The sequence below is a fragment of the Chiloscyllium punctatum genome, chromosome 28 (assembly GCF_047496795.1).
Source record: "Chiloscyllium punctatum isolate Juve2018m chromosome 28, sChiPun1.3, whole genome shotgun sequence".
NCBI lineage: Eukaryota > Metazoa > Chordata > Chondrichthyes > Orectolobiformes > Hemiscylliidae > Chiloscyllium > Chiloscyllium punctatum.
The window spans coordinates 10,396,077-10,416,522 of record NC_092766.1 but is presented as its reverse complement, the minus strand read 5'-3'; the positions used below and the strand labels follow the sequence as shown (position 1 = coordinate 10,416,522).

Sequence of the window (20,446 nt, the reverse complement as noted above, 5' to 3'; positions counted from 1 at the left end):
CAATTTAGCACGGCCAATCCACCCTAACCTGCACATCCCTGGGCACTATGGGACAATTTAGCACGGCCAATCCACCCTAACCAGCACATGTTTGGACTGTGGGAGGAAACTGGAGCACTCGGGGGAAACCCACACAGACACGGGGGTGGGGGGAGAATGTGCAAACTCCACAAAGACAGTCGTCCCGAGGCTGGGATCGAACCTGGCTCACCGGTGCCATGAGGCAGCGGTGCCAACCACTGAGCCACCATACCTCCCCAGTCTTGTTTCAGTGAGCTCAGCTCTGATACTTTGAAACTCCATATTCTCGAGCCTCCCCGATCTCACCTCCATAGGACAATCCCCCCTATCCTGGGAACAAACCCCACAAGCTCTTTCCAAGGCACGCTTCACTCCCCCTTCATCAAGAAGGGCTTTAGGGTTCAAAGGTACTGGGGTAGAAAAGGGGAACAGGGGACTCGGATGATCAGCTATAATCCTATTGAATGGCAGAGAAGGCTGGAAGGCTTAATTCCAGATTTTCATTGAATTCAAATTCTACCGTCGATTCGAACCTGGGTCCCCAGAACATTACCTGGGTCTCTGGATTAATATTCCTGATACCCCTGCTCCTCGATCGCTGTCTGACCGGCTGTGCTTTTCCAGCGCCACACTTTTCGACTCTGATCTCCAGCATCTGCAGTCTCTCACTTGCCCTGGACTAACAGTCCAGCCATAAAACCACTGCGCCCTTTGTATAATCCCGGTCTTGTTTTTGTTTCCAAACCTGTGAACTTTGAGCCTTTCCCCTCTTTATAAGTAGCTTGGATCTCTCACGTTATCTACTTCGATAAACAAAAGTCCCTAGCTATTATCATGCTGTAGATTTGGTGACCTTCTGGTGATCTTGCTGCAGGTGTACAGGGCTTTGGTGAGGCCACATCTTGAGTGTTGAGCGCAGTTTTGGTCTCCTAGTCTGAGGAAGGACATTCTTGCTGTCGAGGGACTCCGGTGAAGGTTCACCAGACTGATTCCCGGGACGGCAGGACTGACATATGAGGAAAGATTGGATTGACTGGGCACTGGAATTTAGAAATATGAGGTGGGGGGGAATCTTGTACAAACATGTAAAATCCTGATGGGACTGGACAGGCTAGATGCGGGAAAAATGTTCCCAATGTTGGGCACTAGGGGGTCACAGTCTCAGAATAAGAGGTAAGCCGTTAAGGACTGAGATGAGGAAGGATTTCTTCACTCAGAGAGTTGTGAACTTGTGGAATTCTCCCCCACAGGAAGCTGTTGGTGCCAGTTGATTAGATATATTAAAGAGGGAAGTGGACTCGGCCCTTGCAGACAAAGGGATCAACGAGGTAATAGAAAGAAAGGGGGGAGTGGGATACTGAGATCATGGTGGTGAAGGGCCGAATGGTCTACTCCTGCAGCTATTTACTGTGTTTCCTTGGGATGATAACATAGACTCCGTTTCCACCTACATGAGCATTGTCAGCCTTCACAAAGTTAAAAGAGAAAGACTTTTCAAACTGTTTCCCGTCAGAAACAGCAGAGATCGAGAGCGCGGTGGGAGCCGGGGAGAACCGTGGAAAGGCGCACCGCAAGGGGGCTGAGGTGGAGGAGAAAGAGAAGGATGGCCTTACGGTCTTGACAGGAGATGTGGACCTCTGGCACGAGGACAGGATCTCCAGCGACGGCCCTGCTCAGGAAAGCAGGTACCAGCCAGTTTGTGTGTCATATAGCACTGAAACAGACCCTTCGGTCCAGCCAGTCCATGCTGACCGTAATCCCCAACTAAACCAGTCCCACCCACCTGCGCATGGCCCATATCACTCCAAACCTTTCTTAATCATCGAACTTATCTAAACGTCTTTTAAACGTTCTATCCGCCACTTCCTCTGGAAGTTCATTCCACACGCGAACCGCTCTCTGTGTGAAATCGTTGCCCCTCATGTCCTTTTTAAAATCTTTTCTTCTCTCACCTGCCCCCTCGTCTTCAAATCCCACACCCGAGGGAAAACACACCAGCCATTCACCCCATCCATGCCCCTCATGGTTTTAAAAACCTCGATAAGGTCACCCCTCGGCCTCCTGCGCTCCAGTGAAAAAGATCTCAGCCTATCCCTATAACTTAAGTGGTCCTGGCAGCATGTTTTCTCAATCCTCTCCAGCTTCATCATATCCTTCCTATAACAGGGTGGCCTGAACTAGACACAGTACTCTCAAAACTGAACTGAATTGAATTTATTGTCATGTGTACCGAGGCACAGTAAAAAGCTTTGTCTTGTGAGCAATTCAGGCAGATCATAGAGTCATAGAGATGTATAGCATGGAAACAGACCCTTCGGTCCAACCCATCCATGCCGACCCAGATATCCCAACCCAATCTAGACCCACCTGCCAGCACCCGGCCCATATCCCTCTAAACCCTTCCTATTCATGTACCCATCCAAATGCCTCTTAAATGTTGTCATTGTACCAGCCTCCACCACTTCCTCTGGCAGCTCATTTCATTCACGTACCACCCTCTGCATGAAAAAGTTGCCCCTTAGGTCTCTTTTATATCTTTCCCCTCTCACCCTAACCCTATGCCCTCTAGTTGTAGACTCCCCGACCCCAGGGAAAAGACTTTGTCTATTTATCCTATCCATGCCCCTCATAATTTTATAAACCTCTATCAGGTTACCCCTCAGCCTCCGATGCTCCAGGGAAAACAGTCCCAGCCTGTTCAACCTCTCCCTATAGCTCACATCCTCCAACCCTGGCAACATCCTTGTAAATCTTTTCTGGACCCTTTCAAGTTTCACAACATCTTTTCAATAGGAAGGAGACCAGAATTGCACGCAATATTCCACCAGTGGCTTAACCAATGTCCTGTACAGCCACAACATGACCTCCCAATACTCAATACTCTGACCAATAAAGGAAAGCATACCAAATGCCTTCTTCACTATCCTATCTACCACTTTCAAGGAGCTATGAACCTGCACGCCAAGGTCTCTTTGTTCAGCAACATTCCCTAGGACCTTACCATTAAGTGTATAAGTCCTGCTAAGATTTGCTTTCCCAAAATGCAGCACCTCACATTTATCTGAATTAACATCCATCTGCCACTTCTCAGCCCATTGGCCCATCTGGTCCAGATCCTGTTGTAATCTGAGGTAACCCTCTTCGCTGTACACTGCACCTCCAATTTTGGTGTCATCTGCAAACTTACTAACTGTACCTCTTATGCTCGCATCCAAATCATTTATGTAAATGATGAAAAGTAGAGGACCCAGCACTGATCCTTGTGGCACTCCCCTGGTCACAGGCCTCCAGTCTGAAAAACAACCCTCCACCACCACCCTCTGTCTTCTCCCTTTGAGCCAGTTCTGTCTCCAAATGGCTAGTTCTTCCCTTATTCCATGAGATCTAACCTTGTTAATCAGTCTCCCATGGGGAACCTTGTCGAACGCCTTACTGAAGTCCATATAGATCACATCTATCGCTCTGCCCTCATCAATCCTGTTTGATTGTGAGACATGATTTCCCACACACAAAGCCATGTTGACTATCCCTAACTGTCCTTCCCTTTCCAAATACATGTACATCCTGTCCCTCAGGATTCCCTCCAACAACTTGCCCACCACCGAGGTCAGGCTCACCGTTCTATAGTTCCCTGGCTTGTCTTTACTGCCCTTCTTAAACAGTGGCACCACGTTTGCCAACCTCCAGTCTTCCAGCACCTCACCTGTGACTATCGATGATACAAATATCTCAGCAAGAGGCCCAGCAATCACTTCTCTAGCTTCCCACAGAGTTCTCTGGTACACCTGATCAGATCCTGGGGATTTATCCACCTTTAACCGTTTCAAGACATCCAGCACTTCCTCCTCTGTAATCTGGACATTTTGCAAGGTGTCACCATCTATTTCCCTACAGTCTATATCTTCCATATCCTTTTCCACAGTAAATACTGATGCAAAATATTCATTTAGTATCTCCCCCATTTTCTGTGGCTCCACACAAAGGCCGCCTTGCTGATCTTTGAGGGGCCCTATTCTCTCCCTAGTTACCCTTTTGTCCTTAATGTATTTGTAAAAACCCTTTGGCTTCTCCTTAACTCTATTTGCCAAAGCTATCTCATGTCCCCATTTTGCCCTCCTGATTTCCCTCTTAAGTATACTCCTACTTCCTTTATACTCTTCTAAGGATTCACTCGATCTATCCTGTCTATACCTGACATATGCTTCCTTCTTTTTCTGAACCAAACCCTCAATTTCTTTAGTCATCCAACATTCCCTATACCTACCAGCCTTCCCTTTCACCCTGACAGGAATATACTTTCTCTGGATTCTTGTTATCTCATTTCTGAAGGCTTCTCATTTTCCAGCCGTCCCTTTACCTGCGAACATCTGCCTCAAATCAGCTTTCAAAGGTTCTTGCCTAATACCGTCAAAATTAGCCTTTCTCCAATTTAGAACTTCGACTTTTAGATCTGGTCTACCCTTTTCCATCACAATTTTAAAACGAATAGAATTATGGTCGCTGCCCCCAAAGTGCTCCCCCACTGACACCTCAGTCACCTGCCCTGCCTTATTTCCCAACAGTAGATCAAGTTTTGCACCTTCTCTAGTAGGTACATCCACATACTGAATCAGAAAATTGTCTTGTACGCACTTAAGAAATTCCTCTCCATCTAAACCTTTAACACTATGGCAGTCCCAGTCGATGTCTGGAAAGTTAAAATCCCCTACCATAACCACACTAATATTCTTACAGATAGCTGAGATCTCCTTACAAGTTTGTTTCTCAATTTCCCTCTGACTATTAGGGAGTCTATAATACAATCCCAATAAGGTGATCATCCCTTTCTTATTTCTCAGTTCCACCCAAATAACTTCCCTGGATGTATTTCCGGGAATATCCTCCCTCAGCGCAGCTGTAATGCTATCCCTTATCAAAAATGCCACTCCCCCTCCTCTCTTGCCTCCCTTTCTATCCTTCCTGTAGCATTTGTATCCTGGAACATTAAGCTACCAGTCCTGCCCATTCCTGAGCCATATTTCCGTAATTGCTTTGATATCCCAGTCCCACATTCCTAACCATGCCCTGAGTTCATCTGCCTTCCCTGTTAGGCCCCTTGCATTGAAATAAATGCAGTTTAATTTTGTCCCTGCCTGCCCTGACTGTTTGACTCACTTCTGTTCTCAACTGTACCAGTCTCAGATCGATCTCTTTCCTCACTATCCCCCTGGGTGAGCCCCCACACCCCCTCCCGCCAACCTTACTAGTTTAAATCCTCCCGAGCAGTTTGAGCAAATTTCCCTGCCAGTATATTAGTCCCCTTCCAATTTAGGTGCAATCCGTCCTTCTTGTACAGGTCACTTCTATCCCAAAAGTGATTCCAATGATCCAAAAAGGTGAATCCTTCTCCCACACACCAGCTCCTCAGCCATGCATTCATCTGCTCCATCCTCCTATTTCTGCTCTCACTAGCTCGTAGCACTGGGAGTAATCCAGAAATTACTACCCTTGAGGACCTCCTTTTTAAATTTCTGCCTAACTCTCTGTAATCTCCCTTTAGAATCTCAACCTTTCCCCTTCCAATATCGTTGATTCCAATGTGAACAATGACCTCCTGCTGGCCCCTCTCCCCCGTGAGAACATTCTGCACCCTCTCTGGGACATCCTTGATCCTGGCACCAGGGAAACAACACACCATTCTGCTTTTTCTCTGCTGGCCACAGAAACGTCTGTCATTACAGAGAATCCCCGAACACAATTGATCTCTTGGAAGCCGACGTACCCCTCATTGCATTAGAGCCAATCTCAATACCAGAAACTTGGCTGTTCGTGCTACGTTCCCCTGAGAATCCATCACCCCCTCCATTTTCCAAAACAGCATACCTGTTTGAAATGGGTATATCCACAAAAGACTCCTGCCCTAGGTGCCGACCTCTCTCACCCTTCCTGGAGTTAACCCATCTATGTGACTGTATCTGAGACTTTCCCCCCTTCCTATAACTGATATTCATCACATACTGTTGCTGTTGCAAATTCCTCATCGCTTCTATCTGTCTCTCCAACCGATCCACTCGATCTGATAAGATTCGCATCCAACAGCAGTTATGGCAGATATAATCCGCAGTAACCCTTAAACTCTCTTTAAACTCCCACATCTGACAAGAAGTACATATCACTGCAAAGGCCATTTTTACTCCTTCACAATCTACAGACCTAGAAAATAAAACTGTCTTATTCCTCTACAAACTGCCCCAGGTTAAATTAATAGCTATGGCTTATATTTTAAGTTTAATCAAGAGACTTATCTCCAAAAAACATATAATCAAGAAATAATCCACTGTACTCACAACTGCAGCCTTTGTCTTGGACAGACTGAAAACAACGATTAACTTATCTGATTCTGTGTTCACAGAGATCACAGAGTTAAGTAGCATAGAGAAGTAACTAATAGGTAAACAGTGGCAAAAACACAGGGACAGGCGAATGCTAAGAGTTTGTGAGTCCATTCAGTATTCTAACAACAGGAGGGTAGAAACTGTTTTGAAACCGGCTGGTGTGTGTGTTCAGGCCTCTGTACCTTCTCCCCGATGGGAGAGGTTGTAGATAAACATTGTCAGGGTGGGATGAATCTTTGAGAATGCCGACGGCCTTTCCCTGACAGCGGGGCCTGGGAGATGGATTCTGTAGATGGGAGGTTGGCCTTTGTGATTGTCCGGGCTGAGTTCACCCCTCTCTGTAACCGTCTCCGATCTTGAATGGTACAGTTACCAAACCAGGTAGTGATACATCCAGACAGAATACACTCGATGGCACACCTATAAAAATTAGCAAGGGTAATCACCATCATGCCAAATTTCTTCAGCTGCCCTCGCTAACATCCTGTACAACCTCAACATCACATCCCAATAACTGACTTATCAATGATGACAAGGGAGCTGACGTAGTCCATTCATCCCATCGAGTCTGCTGTGCCAACCCATCGGCTGACCTGATAATTCTCAGATCTCTAAAGTGTCTCCCCACACCCTCCCGCTCGAATCCTGAGGTTGACCTCCTCCCCTCTCCTCCAGTCTGACCTCCCCGGGTTCATTTTGGATCGCCCTGAGGAGAGAGAGAGAGAGAGACATCTGAGCTTTACCACTCCCACTACCCCATAACGTTTACTCAGCTTTTACCTTGTCCTGGGAACATCCTTGTAAATCTTCTCTGAAACCTTTCAAAGAACAAAAAGAACAAAGAAAATTTACAGCCCAGGAACAGGCCCTTCGGCCCTCCAAATGTACTGTCTCAACCTGTCGGTCAATTCCTAAGCATCTGTATCCCTCTGCTCCCCACCTTCTCATGCATCTGTCCAGATGCATCTTAAATTAATCTACCGTGCCTGCCTCTACCACCTCTGCTGGCAACGCGTTCCAAACACCCACCACCCTCTGTGTGAAGTACTTGCTGCGTGTATCCCCCTTAAACTTTCCACCACTCACCTTGAAAGCGTGACCTCTCGTCATTGAATCCCTCACCCTGGGAAAAAGCTTGTCTCTATCCACTCTGTCGATACCCTTCATGATTTTGTAAACCTCAATCAGGTCCCCCCTCAATCTCCTTTTTTCTACTGAAAATAAACCTAACCTACTCAACCTGTCTTCATAGCGAGCACCTTCCATACCAGGCAACATCCTCGTAAACCTTCTCTGCACCCTCTCCAAAGCGTCCACATCCTTTTGGTAATGTGGCGACCACATTATTCTAAATGCGGCCGAACCAATGTCTTGTACAATTTTAACATGACTTGCCAGCTCTTATACTCAATACCCCGTCCAGTGAAGGCAAGCATACCATATGCCTTCTTGACCACTCTATCCACCTGTGCAGCAACCTTCAGGTTACAATGGACCTGCACTCCCAGATCTCTCTATCCATCAACTTTTCCCAAGGCTCTTCCATTTATCCAACAAATCTGAACCCCTCCCTCCTACACCATTCCTCAAGCCACGAGTTCATCCTGCCTATTTTTTCACTTCTACACTGGTTAGCATGTGGCACTGGTAGTAATCCCAAGATCACTACCTTTGAGGTCCTCCCCTTTAACTTCCCCCTGACCACCCCACTTGATGCCTGGAGGGAGTTAAGTGTCTCCTCCCCTCGGGGTGACTGGTCCACGTCTTCAGGGAGCTGTGACAGGTGCTCCGAAGAAACCTGTAAGAGTTTAACAAGCCCGCAGAGGGTAGGGATGAAAGAAGCCTGCAGGCAGTATTTGCTTGGTGCGGCTGAAAAATGTTGGGTCCTGGAGAAACCCTGAGGCAGCGCTAGCTTGGTGAAGCTTACCACCTGTGAAAAAGCTGAAGTTGTGTGTTCTTTATGAAGGGGGCTCTGGTCTAGGTCTTTGAAAGCGGAGAATTACGGATAGTGGGAGGAGTCTGCAACAGGCGTACAGGGGTGGGTGAGTGGTAGTGATGGACTTCTACGTTGACAACTGTGGCCCTTCGAAAGGAGGATCATGTTTGCACAGGAGGCAGTTAGAACATAGAACATTAAAGTGCAGTACAGGTCTTTCAGCCCTCGATGTTGTACTGACCTGTCAAACCAATCTGATGCCCATCTAACCTACACCATTCCATTCTCATCCATCGGCCTATCCAATGCCCATTTAAATGCCCTTAAAGTTGGCGAGTCTACTCCTGTTGTAGGCAGTGCGTTCCACACCCCTACTACTCTCTGAGTAAAGAAACTACCTCTGACGTCTGTCCTATATCTATCACCCCTCAATTTAAAGCTATGTCCCCATGTGCTAGCCATCACCATCCAAGAAAAAAGGCAGTCACTATCCACCCTATCTAACCCTCTGATTATCTAATATGTCTCAATTAGTTCACCTCGCAACCTTCTTCTCTCCAACGAAAACAGCCCCAAGTCCCTCAGCCTTTCCTCGTAAGAGCTTCCCTCCAGACCAGGCAACTTCCTAGTAAATCTCCTCTGAACCCCAATCCAAAGCTTCCACGTCCTTCCTATAATGCGGTGACCAGAACTGCACACGATACTCCCAAGTGCAGCCGCACCAGAGTCCTGCACAGCTGCAGCATGACCTCGTGGTTCTGAAACTCAATCCCTCTCCCAATAAAAGCTAACACACCATACGCCTTCTCAACAAACCTCAGAAAATTGCTGGGATTGAAAGGGCTTGGCCTACAAGGGAAGGTTGGACCACTATGAGCTTTCGGAAGCTTAGAAGATCAAGAGGTGATTCTATCGAAAAGTATGGGATCCCGAGGGTGGCCTCGAGGGGGTGGATGCTGACAGAGCGTTTCCCTCTAATGGGGGAGTCGGGAACTCTGGGCTGTCGGAATGACGGGATCTCCCATTGAAGACAAAGATGAGGAGGACACTCCACTCTCTGAGGGTCGTACGCCTGTGGATAGCAGGGGGGAACACTGAATACATTCAGGACTCGATTTAGACAGATTTCTGATCAACAAGCAAATCCAGGGTAAAGGGGGACAACAGGACAATGGCCTGAAAGGTCTTATTCAACAGTAGATCAGGCTTGAGGGACCGAGTGGTTACACCCTCTCCTAATTCTTATCAAGTGAATCACAAGATGGCCAGGAACCCTTGCTGGTTCTAAGTCATATACCCTCCACACTAGCCTCAGTCTACAGCAACCTGCAGAACTGGGATGTGTACAAGGACTTTATTCCCAATATAGTCTTCACCAGCTGAAGGGAAGGAGAGCTTTGGCACTGATCACCGAGACCTAGCAGCTCAAAGTTAAACTTCTTTTCATGAATATTCTCACGATTCGTATCTTAAGAAGGTGGTAACAAACTCTATTCCGAGTAGCTTTGAGACCCAACTCCAGAAAGTAGAGCTCATCATCAAAGTTGACATTTTCAGTGCCAGAACTGAGGGAGTGGCGCACGCGGTCGGAGGGTCCGCTCTGAGGGAGTGGCGCAGGGAGTCGGAGGGTCCGCGCTGAGGGAGTGGTGCACGCGGTCGGAGGGTCCGCGCTGAGGGAGTGGCGCAGGGAGTCGGAGGGTCCGCGCTGAGGGAGTGGCGCACGCGGTCGGAGGGTTCGTGCTGAGGGAGTGGCGCACGCGGTCGGAGGGTCCGCGCTGAGGGAGTGGCACATGGAGTCAGAGTGTCTGCGTTGAGGGAGCGCTACTCTGTAGTGGGTCAATACTGCACTGTTTGAGGGTCAGTGCTGAGAAAGTGCCACACAGTCAGAGGGTCAGTGTTGAGGGAGCGAGTGCTGCCTGAGGATCAGCGCTAAGGGAGTGCCATGTTGTCAGATGGTCAGCGCTGAGGGAGCGGACGCTGTCGGAGGGTCAGTACTGAGGGAGTGGGCACTGTCAGCGGGTCAGCGCTGAGGGAGTGGGCACTATGGGAGGGTCAGTGCTGAGGGAGTGGGCACTGTCGGAGGGTCAATGCTGAGGGAATGGGCATTGTCAGAGGGTCAGTGCTGAAGGAGTGGGCACTGTGGGAGGGTCAGTGCTGAGGGAGTGGGCACTGTCGGAGGGTCAATGCTGAGGGAATGGGCGTTGTCAGAGGGTCAGTGCTGAGGGAATGGGCGCTGTCAGAGGGTCAGTGCTGAGGGAGCGGGCGCTGTTGGAGGGTCAGCGCTGTGGGAGCAGCCACTGTTGGAGGGTCAGTGCTATGGATGCGGGCGCTGTCAGAGGGTCAGTTCTGAGGGAGCGGGTGCTGTCGGAAAGTCAGTGCTGAGGGAGTGGGCGCTGTCGGAGGGTCAGTGCTGAGGGTGTGGGCGCTGTCAGAGGGTCAGTGCTGAGGGAGCGGGCGCTGTGGGAGGGTCAGCGCTGAGGGAGTGGGCGCTGTCAGAGGATCAGTGCTGAGGGAGTGGGCGCTGTCAGAGGATCAGTGCTGAGGGAGTGGGCACCGTCAGAGGGTCAGTGCTGAGGGAGGGGGCACCGTCGGAGGGTCAGTGCTGAGGGAGTGGGCGCTGTCGGAGGGTCAATGCTGAGGGAATAGGCGTTGTCAGAGGGTAAGCACTGAGGGAATGGGCGCTGTCAGAGGGTCAGTGCTGAGGGAGTGGGCACCGTCGGAGGGTCAGTGCTGAGGGAATGGGCGTTGTCAGAGGGTAAGCACTGAGGGAGTGGGCACTGTTGGAGGGTCAGTGCTGAGGGAATGGGCGTTGTCAGAGGGTAAGCACTGAGGGAGTGGGCACTGTCGGAGGGTCAGTGCTGAGGGAGCGGGCGCTGTCAGAGGGTCAGTGCTGAGGGAGTGGGCATTGTGGGAGGATCAGCGCCAAGGGAGTGGGCACTGTGGGAGGCTCAGCAGTACCCGGAGGAGCGTGTACAAAATGTACAAAGGCCCATTATACAAGATGTTAGCGACACGAGATCCGGTGGTTACAGGTTCCAATCATACCTTACCTTTTGCTTAGGAACTTGAACAATACCTACCTGCGGCCAGACCCCACATACCTGAACGACCCACCACTTGGAACAGCTCAGAGTGAGTAGTGCAGACACTGTGAGATGTGAATCAGATCCCCGTGATTACCGGAACGATCATCTCAGACATTTCGAGAGAGAGGCGGAGGCTGAGGTGTCGTGGTAATGCCACTGAACTGGTGTTCCGAGCACCCAAGTTGGTGATCCATGGTTCAAACCCCACCTTGGCTCCACAGAGGCCGATACCTGTCACCAAGTCACCCTTTACTTACACATGAGCAGTCCTTGACGTTAATCCTGCCTCACTCAGAGTCAGGTACCAGAGTGTCAGCATCTCTGACAGGCCCCTTTTTATCTGTCAGCCAGGGCTCCCCGTTTGGTCCAGGTTAATGGCCCCAATCAGGGAACTCATATTCTATGGGATCCACCTGGCTGACCTCAATACAATCACGACGATGGCTGATCGTGAAAGATGGATTTAATTTAGACAAAATCCTGATGTAATAACCAGATGGAATCCCTACAGATGGGGGCCATTCGGTTCATCAGGTCTGCACTGACCCCTCCAAACAGCGTCCCACCCAATTCCTGTAACTCCACATCTCCCATAGCTAACCCCACCAGGCCTGCATACTAAGGGACAATATAGCACAGCCAATCCACCCTAACCTGTACATCCCTGGGCACTACGGGACAATTTAGCATGGCCAATCCACCCTAACCTACACATCCCTGGACACTACGGGACAATTTAGCATGGCCAATCCACCCTAACCTGCACATCCCTGAGCACTACGGGACAATTTAGCATGGCCAATCCACCCTATCCTGCACATCCCTGGACACTATGGGACAATTTAGCATGGCCAATCCACCCTAACCTGCACATCCCTGGACACTATGGGACAATTTAACATGGCCAATCCACCCTAACCTGCACATCCCTGCGCACTATGGGACAATTTAGCATGGCCAATCCACCCTAACCTACACATCCCTGGACACTACGGGACAATTTAGCATGGCCAATCCACCCTAACCTACACATCACTGGGCACTATGAGACAATTTAGCATGACCAATCCACCCCAACCTGTACATCCCTGGGCACTATGGGACAATTTAGCATGGCCAATCCACCCTAACCTGCACATCCCTGGGGCACTATGGGACAATTTAGCATGGCCAATCCACCCTAACCTGCACATCCCTGGGGCACTATGGGACAATTTAGCATGGCCAATCCACCCTAACCTGCACATCCCTGGGGCACTATGGGACAATTTAGCATGGCCAATCCACCCTAACCTGCACATCCCTGGGGCACTATGGGACAATTTAGCATGGCCAATCCACCATAACCTGCACATCCCTGGGCACTGTGGGACAATTTAGCATGGCGAATCCACCCTAACCTGCACATCCCTGGGCACTACGGGACAATTTAGCATGGCCAATCCACCCTAACCTGCACATCCCTGGGGCACTATGGGACAATTTAGCATGGCCAATCCACCCTAACCTGCACATCCCTGGGGCACTATGGGACAATTTAGCATGGCCAATCCACCCTAACCTGCACATCCCTGGGGCACTATGGGACAATTTAGCATGGCCAACCCACCCTAACCTGCACATCCCTGGGCCCTATGGGACAATTTAGCACGGCCAATCCACCGTAACCTGCACATCCCTGGGGCACTATGGGACAATTTAGCATGGTCAATCCACCCTAACCTGCACATCTTTGGATTGTGGGAGGAAACTGGAGTATCCAGAGGAAACCCACACAGACACAGGGGTGGAGGGGGGGTGGGGGGGGACAGCGAACGTGAAAATCCCACGCAGACAGTCACCCGAGGCTTGAATCGAACCTGGGTGCCAGGCGCCGTGAGGCAGCGGTGCAATCTGCTGAGCCAGCATGCCACCCCTATTCCATAACGTCTCTTGTAGGATGTGGGTGTTGTTAACAAGGCCAACCAGGCCCGTTGCCTGTCCCTAATTACCCCTTGGTCTGTGTGTCCTCCTGGGGGCAGTTTAGACTTGAACCAAAATTGCTGTAAATTATTGAGTGCCACCCCTGAGGAGGGCTGAAACGGGTGAGTTGTGATTCCATTGCATGCTAGAAGGAATTGGAGGGGCACAACGGCCTCCTCCTACTCAGGGAATCTCCCCCTCTCTGGCTGCAGCGGCCATCCTGACGCATCACAAATGTAAGACCTGCTCTGTCATATCCTTGGTTTGACCTGCACACACCCCCTGCCCCATTCTTTCTCTCTCTCTCTCTCTCTCTCTCCCCCCAATGCAGGTGATCATTTCTACGAAACGTTACAGACGAGGCAGGTGCCAGCAGCTGAGGAGAGGTAGGTGTGAATATTCCCTGTGCCGGTCAGAGCGTTCCAGCAGTGAGTGAACACTCTGATCTGACCGTCTCAGATCTCACATTGTGTCAACTGAGCGCTGTGCTTGCTCCTGGTTTGTTCAGTCCAGTTCATCTCTGGGAGTACAGACTCCACCCGTGCTAACCTGTGGATACCCACTGCAGCCTTCTGAGACAGTGTAGAGGAAGCTTTACTCTGTACCTAATTCGGTGTTGTCCCTCGCCTCGGAGTGTTTGGTTGGGACCGTGTACTCTGTACCTAACCCCGTGATGTCACTGTCCCTGGGATGGTGGAGACAGTGTAGAGGAAGCTTTACTCCGTATCCATCCCAATGCTGTCCCTGTCTTTGGATGTTTGATGTGGGGGGGGAGGGGGGGGTGGGGATGGAGGGTGGGGGAGCGCGCAACGGTGTAGAGAGAGCTTTACTCTGTATCTAACTTCGTGCTGTCCCTGGGAGTGTTTGATTGGGGGACAGTGTAGAGAAGCTTTACTCTGTACCTAACCCCGTGCTGTCCCTGTCCCTGGGATGTGGGGGGGACAGTGTAGAGGAAGCTTTACTCTGTACCTAACCCTGTGCTGTCCCTGTCCCTGGGATGCGGGGGGACAGTGTAGAGGGAGCTTTACTCTGTATCTAACCCCGTGCTGTCCCTGTCCCTCGGATGGGGGACAGTGTAGAGGGAGCTTTACTCTGTACCTAACCCTGTGCTGTCCCTGTCCTTGGGATGCAGGGGGACAGTGTAGAGGGAGCTTTACTCTGTACCTAACCCCGTGCTGCCCCTGTCCCTGGGATTGGTGGGGAGGACAGTGTAGAGGGAGCTTTACTCTGTACCTAACCCCGTGCTGTCCCTGTCCTTGGGGTGCCTCCTCCAGTATTGTGGTGTACATCCTGGCAATGGTGAGGACTGTAGTTTCTTGATCCCTACCCCTTCCCTTTCTGTTTCAGTGCGGTTTCGGGATCACAGAATTCCGGGAGTTCCAGCGGTGGGAATGGTCAGGACTCTCCAAACTGGAGGACCAAATGGGAATCCAAAATGTGCAAAGTCATGTGAGGTTGGGTTTCCCAATGCGTGATCATCCTGATGATAAGATTCCAGCTGCAAGAGCAGCCAGTCGTGACTCCCTCCCCCCCAGGAGGACACCACGTTACCTCATTGATCAATCATCACCTTTTCCCCTGGACTCTCGCAGCTCAACTCGGCGTTTCAGACTCTCACAAGACGTATCAGTGCTGACCTCTCACCCCGACCAATGTGGAAGGGGGTAGTCCAGAGTAGGTGCTGACCTCGCACCCTGTCCCTGTGGGTTGGGGTCAGTGCTGACCTCTCACCCTGTCCCTTTGGGTGGAGTCAGTGCTGACCTCTCACCCTGTCCCTGCGGGTTGGGGTCAGTGCTGACCTCTCAGCCTGTCCCTGTGGGTCGGGGTCAGTGCTGACCTCTCACCCTGTACCTGTCAGCGGAGTCAGTGCTGACCCCTCTCCTTGTCCTGTGGGCGGGGTTAGTGCTGACCTTTCACCCTGTCCCTGTGGGTGGAGTTGGTGCTGACCTCTCACCTTGTCCTGTGGGCGGGGTTAGTGCTGACCTTTCACTCTGGCCATGTAGGTGGAGTCAGTGCTGACCTCTCACCCTGTCCCTGTGGGCGGGGTCAGTGTTGACCTCTCACCCTGTCCCTGTGGGCGGGGTCAGTGCTGACCTCTTACCCTGTCCCTGTGGGTTGGGGTCAGTGCTGACCTCTCAGCCTGTCCCTGTGGGTGGAGTTGGTGCTGACCTCTCACCCTGTCCCTGTGGGCGGGGTCAGTGTTGCCCTCTCACCCTGTCCCTGTGGGCGGGGTCAGTGTTGACCTCTCACCTTGTCCTGTGGGCAGAGTCAGTGTTGCCCTCTCACCCTGTCTTGTTGGGTCAGGCTGTTACGGCTGACCTCTCACCCTGTCCCTGTGGGTGGTGTCAGTGTTGACCTTTCCCCTCCCCATCCTGTGGTAGCCCTCACGCCCCTGGAGAGAACGTGCAGCCCCTGACATTGCTGCCATGATATCCCTTGGGTACTTCACCAGGAACTGATTCCCTCCTGATACTCAGATCGTCTCAAAATGCAACAGACCCAGACTTAATAGCCCCCTCTTGTTCCTGTGTAACAGTCCCAAGGGGTTGAATGACCTGCTCCTGTTCCTGAATAACAGTCTCGAGGGGCTGAATGGCCTCCTGTCCCCATCAGTCTCACTGGGCTCATTTGTTTTTTGGATTAGAGAGCAGAATGGGAGAGTTAATGTCAGCACTTAAAGTTATTCTGAATCTGTCTTTATATTTCCCTGCTCTGCCTGAGTTATATAAATGTTTTAATAATGAACAATTCTAATATTCTTTTTGTAAAAAGTGATTAACTGCTTTGATATTGTTTTAAAAGCATAAGGTCTCTATATTTTTATACTGGTGAATACCTCTATTATGTATATAATCTGACCCTGTGTTATTTCTTCCTGGAATTCCTCAAATCAGATTGACCGCAGAATATATGAGTTACACTTTCTGCATCCAGTACTGCATTTGAAATACTTTATTTACAATGGTGCCTTCTCCTCAGAGAATACTGTAAGACAGAAGGAGAGGATGTGCAGGACATCGGTGAGGCCCCTTCTGGAGTACTGCATCCAGTTTTGGTCGCCCTGTTATAGGAAGTGATGATTTGGAGATGCCGGTGTTGGACTGGGGTGTACAAAGTTAAAAGTCACACAACACCGGGTTATAGTCCTGATGAAAACTCCGAAAGCTAGTGTGCTTCCAAGTAAACCTGTTGGACTCTCACCTGGTGTTGTGTGACTTGTGTGTTATAGGAAAGAGATTATTAACCAGGGGAACAGATTTACCAGGATGTTGCCGGGAATGGAGGGTTTTAAGTATTGAGGAGAGGCGGGATAGGCTGGGACTTTATTTTTCGCTGGCGCGTAGAAGGTTGAGGGGTGACCTTATAGAGGTTTGTAAAATCGTAAGGGGTAGGGATAAGACGAATGGCAGGTGTCTTTACCCTAGGGTGGGGAATTTCAAGACTAGAGGGTGTATTTTGAAGTTGAGAGGAGAAAGATTTTAAAAAGATATGAGGGGCAATTATTTTTTACACAGGGAGTGGTACGTATATGGAATGTACTTCCAGAGGAAGTGGTGGATGCTGGTACAATTACACCGTTGAAAAGACATGTGGATAAGTACATGGATAGGAAAGGTTTGGAGGGATATGGGCCAAGTGTAGGCAGGTGGGACTATTAGAGTTTGGGATAACGGTTAACATGGACTGGTTGGGGAAGGTCTGTTTCCATGCTGTATGTCTCTAACAGCCATATATAGTCATGACAGGGTTCCCAAATAAGCAGTGCCTTAAACCAATGTATTAATTATCCTTCTCCTGTACAATCCTGCCTCATAAATGATTTGGATGTGAACATACGAGGTATAATTAGTAAGTTTGCAGACGACACCAAAATTGGAGGTGTAGTGGACAGCGAAGAAGGTTACCTCAGAGTACAATGGGATCATGATCAGATGGGCCAATGGGCAGAGGAGTGGCAGATGGAGTTTAATTTAGATAAATGCGAGGGGCTGCATTTTGGAAAGGCAAATCAGGGCAGGGCTTTTACACTTAATAGGAAGGTCCTGGGGAGTGTTGCTGAACAAAGAGACCTTGGAGTGCAGGTTCATAGCTCCTTGAAAGTAGAGTCTCAGGTAAATAGGATAATGAAGAAGGCGTTTGGTATGCTTTCCTTTATTGGTTAGAGCATTGAGTACAGGAGTTGGGAGGTCATGTTGCGGCTGTACAGGAAATTGGTTAGGTCACTGTTGGAATATTGTGTGCAATTCTGGTCTCCCTGCTATAGGGAGGAAGTTGTTAAACCTGAAAGGATTCAGAAAAGATTTACAAAGATGTTGGAGGGTTTGATTGACAGGGAGAGGTTGAACAGGCTGGGGCTGTTTTCCCTGGAGCGTCGGAGGCTGAGGGGTGACCTTATAGAGGTTTATAAAATCATGAGGGGGCATGGATAGGGTAAATAGGGCAAGGTCTTTTCCCTGGGGTGGGGGAGTCCAGAACCAGAGGGCATAGGTTTAGGGTGAGTGGGGAAAGATTTGAAAGGGAGCTAAGGGGCAAGTTTTTTCACGCAGAGAGTGGTGCGTGTATGGAATGAGCTGCCCGAGGAAGTGGTGGAGGCTGGTACAATGACAGCATTTAAAAGACATTTGGATGGATACATGAACAGGAAGGGTTTGGAGGGAGATGGGCCGGGTGCTGATGAGTGGGACGAGATGAGGTTGGGATATGTGGTCAGCAAGGACAAGTCGGACTGAAGGGTCTGTTACTGTGCTGTATTTCTCTGTCTTGGTTTATTGTCTGTGGTTGAAGATGGCACTAGTGAGGGGGGGGGATGTTATACAACACTTTTCACTGTATTTGTAACAGGTACATGTGGCAATAAATGAATCCAATTAAATTCAATAATCTTACAGCTGAGGCAAAGCTAAGCCTGCAGAGCTGCTCAGAATCCAAGGGTGGTGAATACGTGCTGTCCCTGCGCAACATTGATAAAGATGTCGTGTATCAGGGTAGAGCCCAGGGTGTGGGAGATAGGCTTCGTCTGCTGAGCGTCAATCCAAAAAGTGGGATTCACAGATCGGGACAGCACAGGCTCCCTCGTTGAATGTATCCATTCTCACAATTACCACGCCAAGAGGCGGCACAGTGGCTCAGTGCCTCACAGCGCCAGGGACCCGAGTTCGATTCCAGACTCGGGGCAACTGACTACGTGAAGTTTGTACATTTTCCCCATGTCTGCGTTGGTTTCCTCCGGGTGCTCCGGTTTCCTCCCACGGTCTGAAGATGTGCAGGTTAGGGTGGATTGGCCATGCTCAATTGTCCCATAGTGCCCAGGGGTGTGCAGGTTAGGGTGGATTGGCCATGCTCAATTGTCCCATAGTGCCCAGGGATGTACAGGTTAGGGTGGATTGGCCATGCTCAATTGTCCCATAGTGCCCAGGGATGTACAGGTTAGGGTGGATTGGCCATGCTCAATTGTCCCATAGTGCCCAGGGATGTGCAGGTTAGGGTGGATTGGCCATGCTCAATTGTCCCATAGAGCCCAGGGATGTGCAGGTTAGGGTGGATTGGCCATGCTCAATTGTCCCATAGTGCCCAGGGATGTGCAGGTTAGGGTGGATTGGCTATGCTAAATTGTCCCATAGTGCCCAGGGATGTACAGGTTAGGGTGGATTGGCCATGCTCAATTGTCCCATAGTGCCCAGGGATGTACAGGTTAGGGTGGATTGGCCATGCTCAATTGTACCATAGTGCCCAGGGATGTGCAGGTTAGGGTGGATTGGCCATGCTCAATTGTCCCATAGAGCCCAGGGATGTGCAGGTTAGGGTGGATTGGCCATGCTCAATTGTCCCATAGTGCCCAGGGATGTGCAGGTTAGGGTGGATTGGCTATGCTAAATTGTCCCATAGTGCCCAGGGATGTGCAGGTTAGGGTGGATTGGCCATGCTCAATTGTCCCGTAGTACCCAGGGATGTGCAGGTTAGGGTGGATTGGCCATGCTAAATTGTCCCATAGTGCCCAGGGATGTGCAGGTTAGGGTGGATTGGCCATGCTCAATTGTCCCATAGTGCCCAGGGATGTGCAGGTTAGGGTGGATTGACCATGCTAAATTGTCCCGTAGTGCCCAGGGATGTACAGGTTAGGGTGGATTGGCCATGCTAAATTGTCCCATAGTGCCCAGGGATGTACAGGTTAGGGTGGGATTGGCCATGGGAAATTGTCCCATAGTGCCCAGGGATGTGTAGGTTAGGGTGGATTGGCCATGCTAAATTGTCCCATAGTGCCCAGGGATGTGCAGGTTAGGGTGGATTGGCCGTGCTAAATTGTCCCATAGTGCCCAGGGATGTGCAGGTTAGGGTGGATTGGCCATGCTAAATTGTCCCAGAGTGCCCAGTGATGTGCAGGTTAGGGTGGATTGGCCATGCTAAATTGTCCCATAGTGCCCAGGGATGTGCAGGTTAGGGTGGATTGGCCATGCTAAATTGTCCCATAGTGCCCAGGGATGTGCAGGTTAGGGTGGATTGGCCATGGGAAATTGTCCCATAGTGCCCAGGGATGTGCAGGTTAGGGTGGATTGGCCATGCTAAATTGTCCCATAGTGCCCAGGGATGTGCAGGTTAGGGTGGATTGGCCATGCTAAATTGTCCCATAGTGCCCAGGGATGTGCAGGTTAGGGTGGATTGGCCATGGGAAATTGTCCCATAGTGCCCAGGGATGTGCAGGTTAGGGTGGATTGGCCATGGGAAATTGTCCCATAGTGCCCAGGGATGTGCAGGTTAGGGTGGATTGGCCATGCTAAATTGTCCCATAGTGCCCAGGGATGTGTAGGTCAGGGTGGATTGGCCATGCTAAATTGTCCCATAGTGCCCAGGGATGTGCAGGTTAGGGTGGATTGGCCATGCTAAATTGTCCTGTAGTGTCCAGGGATGTGTAGGTCAGGGTGGATTGGCCATGCTAAATTGTCCCATAGTGCCCAGGGATGTGTAGGTTAGGGTGGATTGGCCATGCTAAATTGTCCCATAGTGCCAGGGATGTGTAGGTTAGGGTGGATTGGCCATGCTGAATTGTCCCATAGTGCCCAGGGATGTGC

The 20,446-nt window shown here is 50.3% G+C and overlaps 1 protein-coding gene across 3 annotated transcripts in view; it reads left to right on the top strand.

The window, feature by feature from the left end:
* LOC140453991 (uncharacterized) overlaps positions 1-16,313 on the top strand; it is a 65,177-nt gene extending 48,864 nt beyond the window's left edge. The window contains exons 9-12 of one of the 3 annotated variants that reach the window (XM_072548902.1): positions 1,535-1,706; positions 11,393-11,463; positions 13,711-13,765; positions 14,727-16,313. In XM_072548902.1, the coding sequence (XP_072405003.1) occupies positions 1,535-1,706; positions 11,393-11,463; positions 13,711-13,765; positions 14,727-14,832 (404 nt within the window). In that variant the 3' untranslated portion in view covers positions 14,833-16,313. Of the gene's footprint in view, positions 1-1,534; positions 1,707-11,392; positions 11,464-13,710; positions 13,766-14,726 lie in introns of those variants that run through there. The other 2 variants (XR_011952533.1, XR_011952534.1) reach the window with 2 other exon arrangements.
* Positions 16,314-20,446: the final 4,133 nt, after the last annotated feature.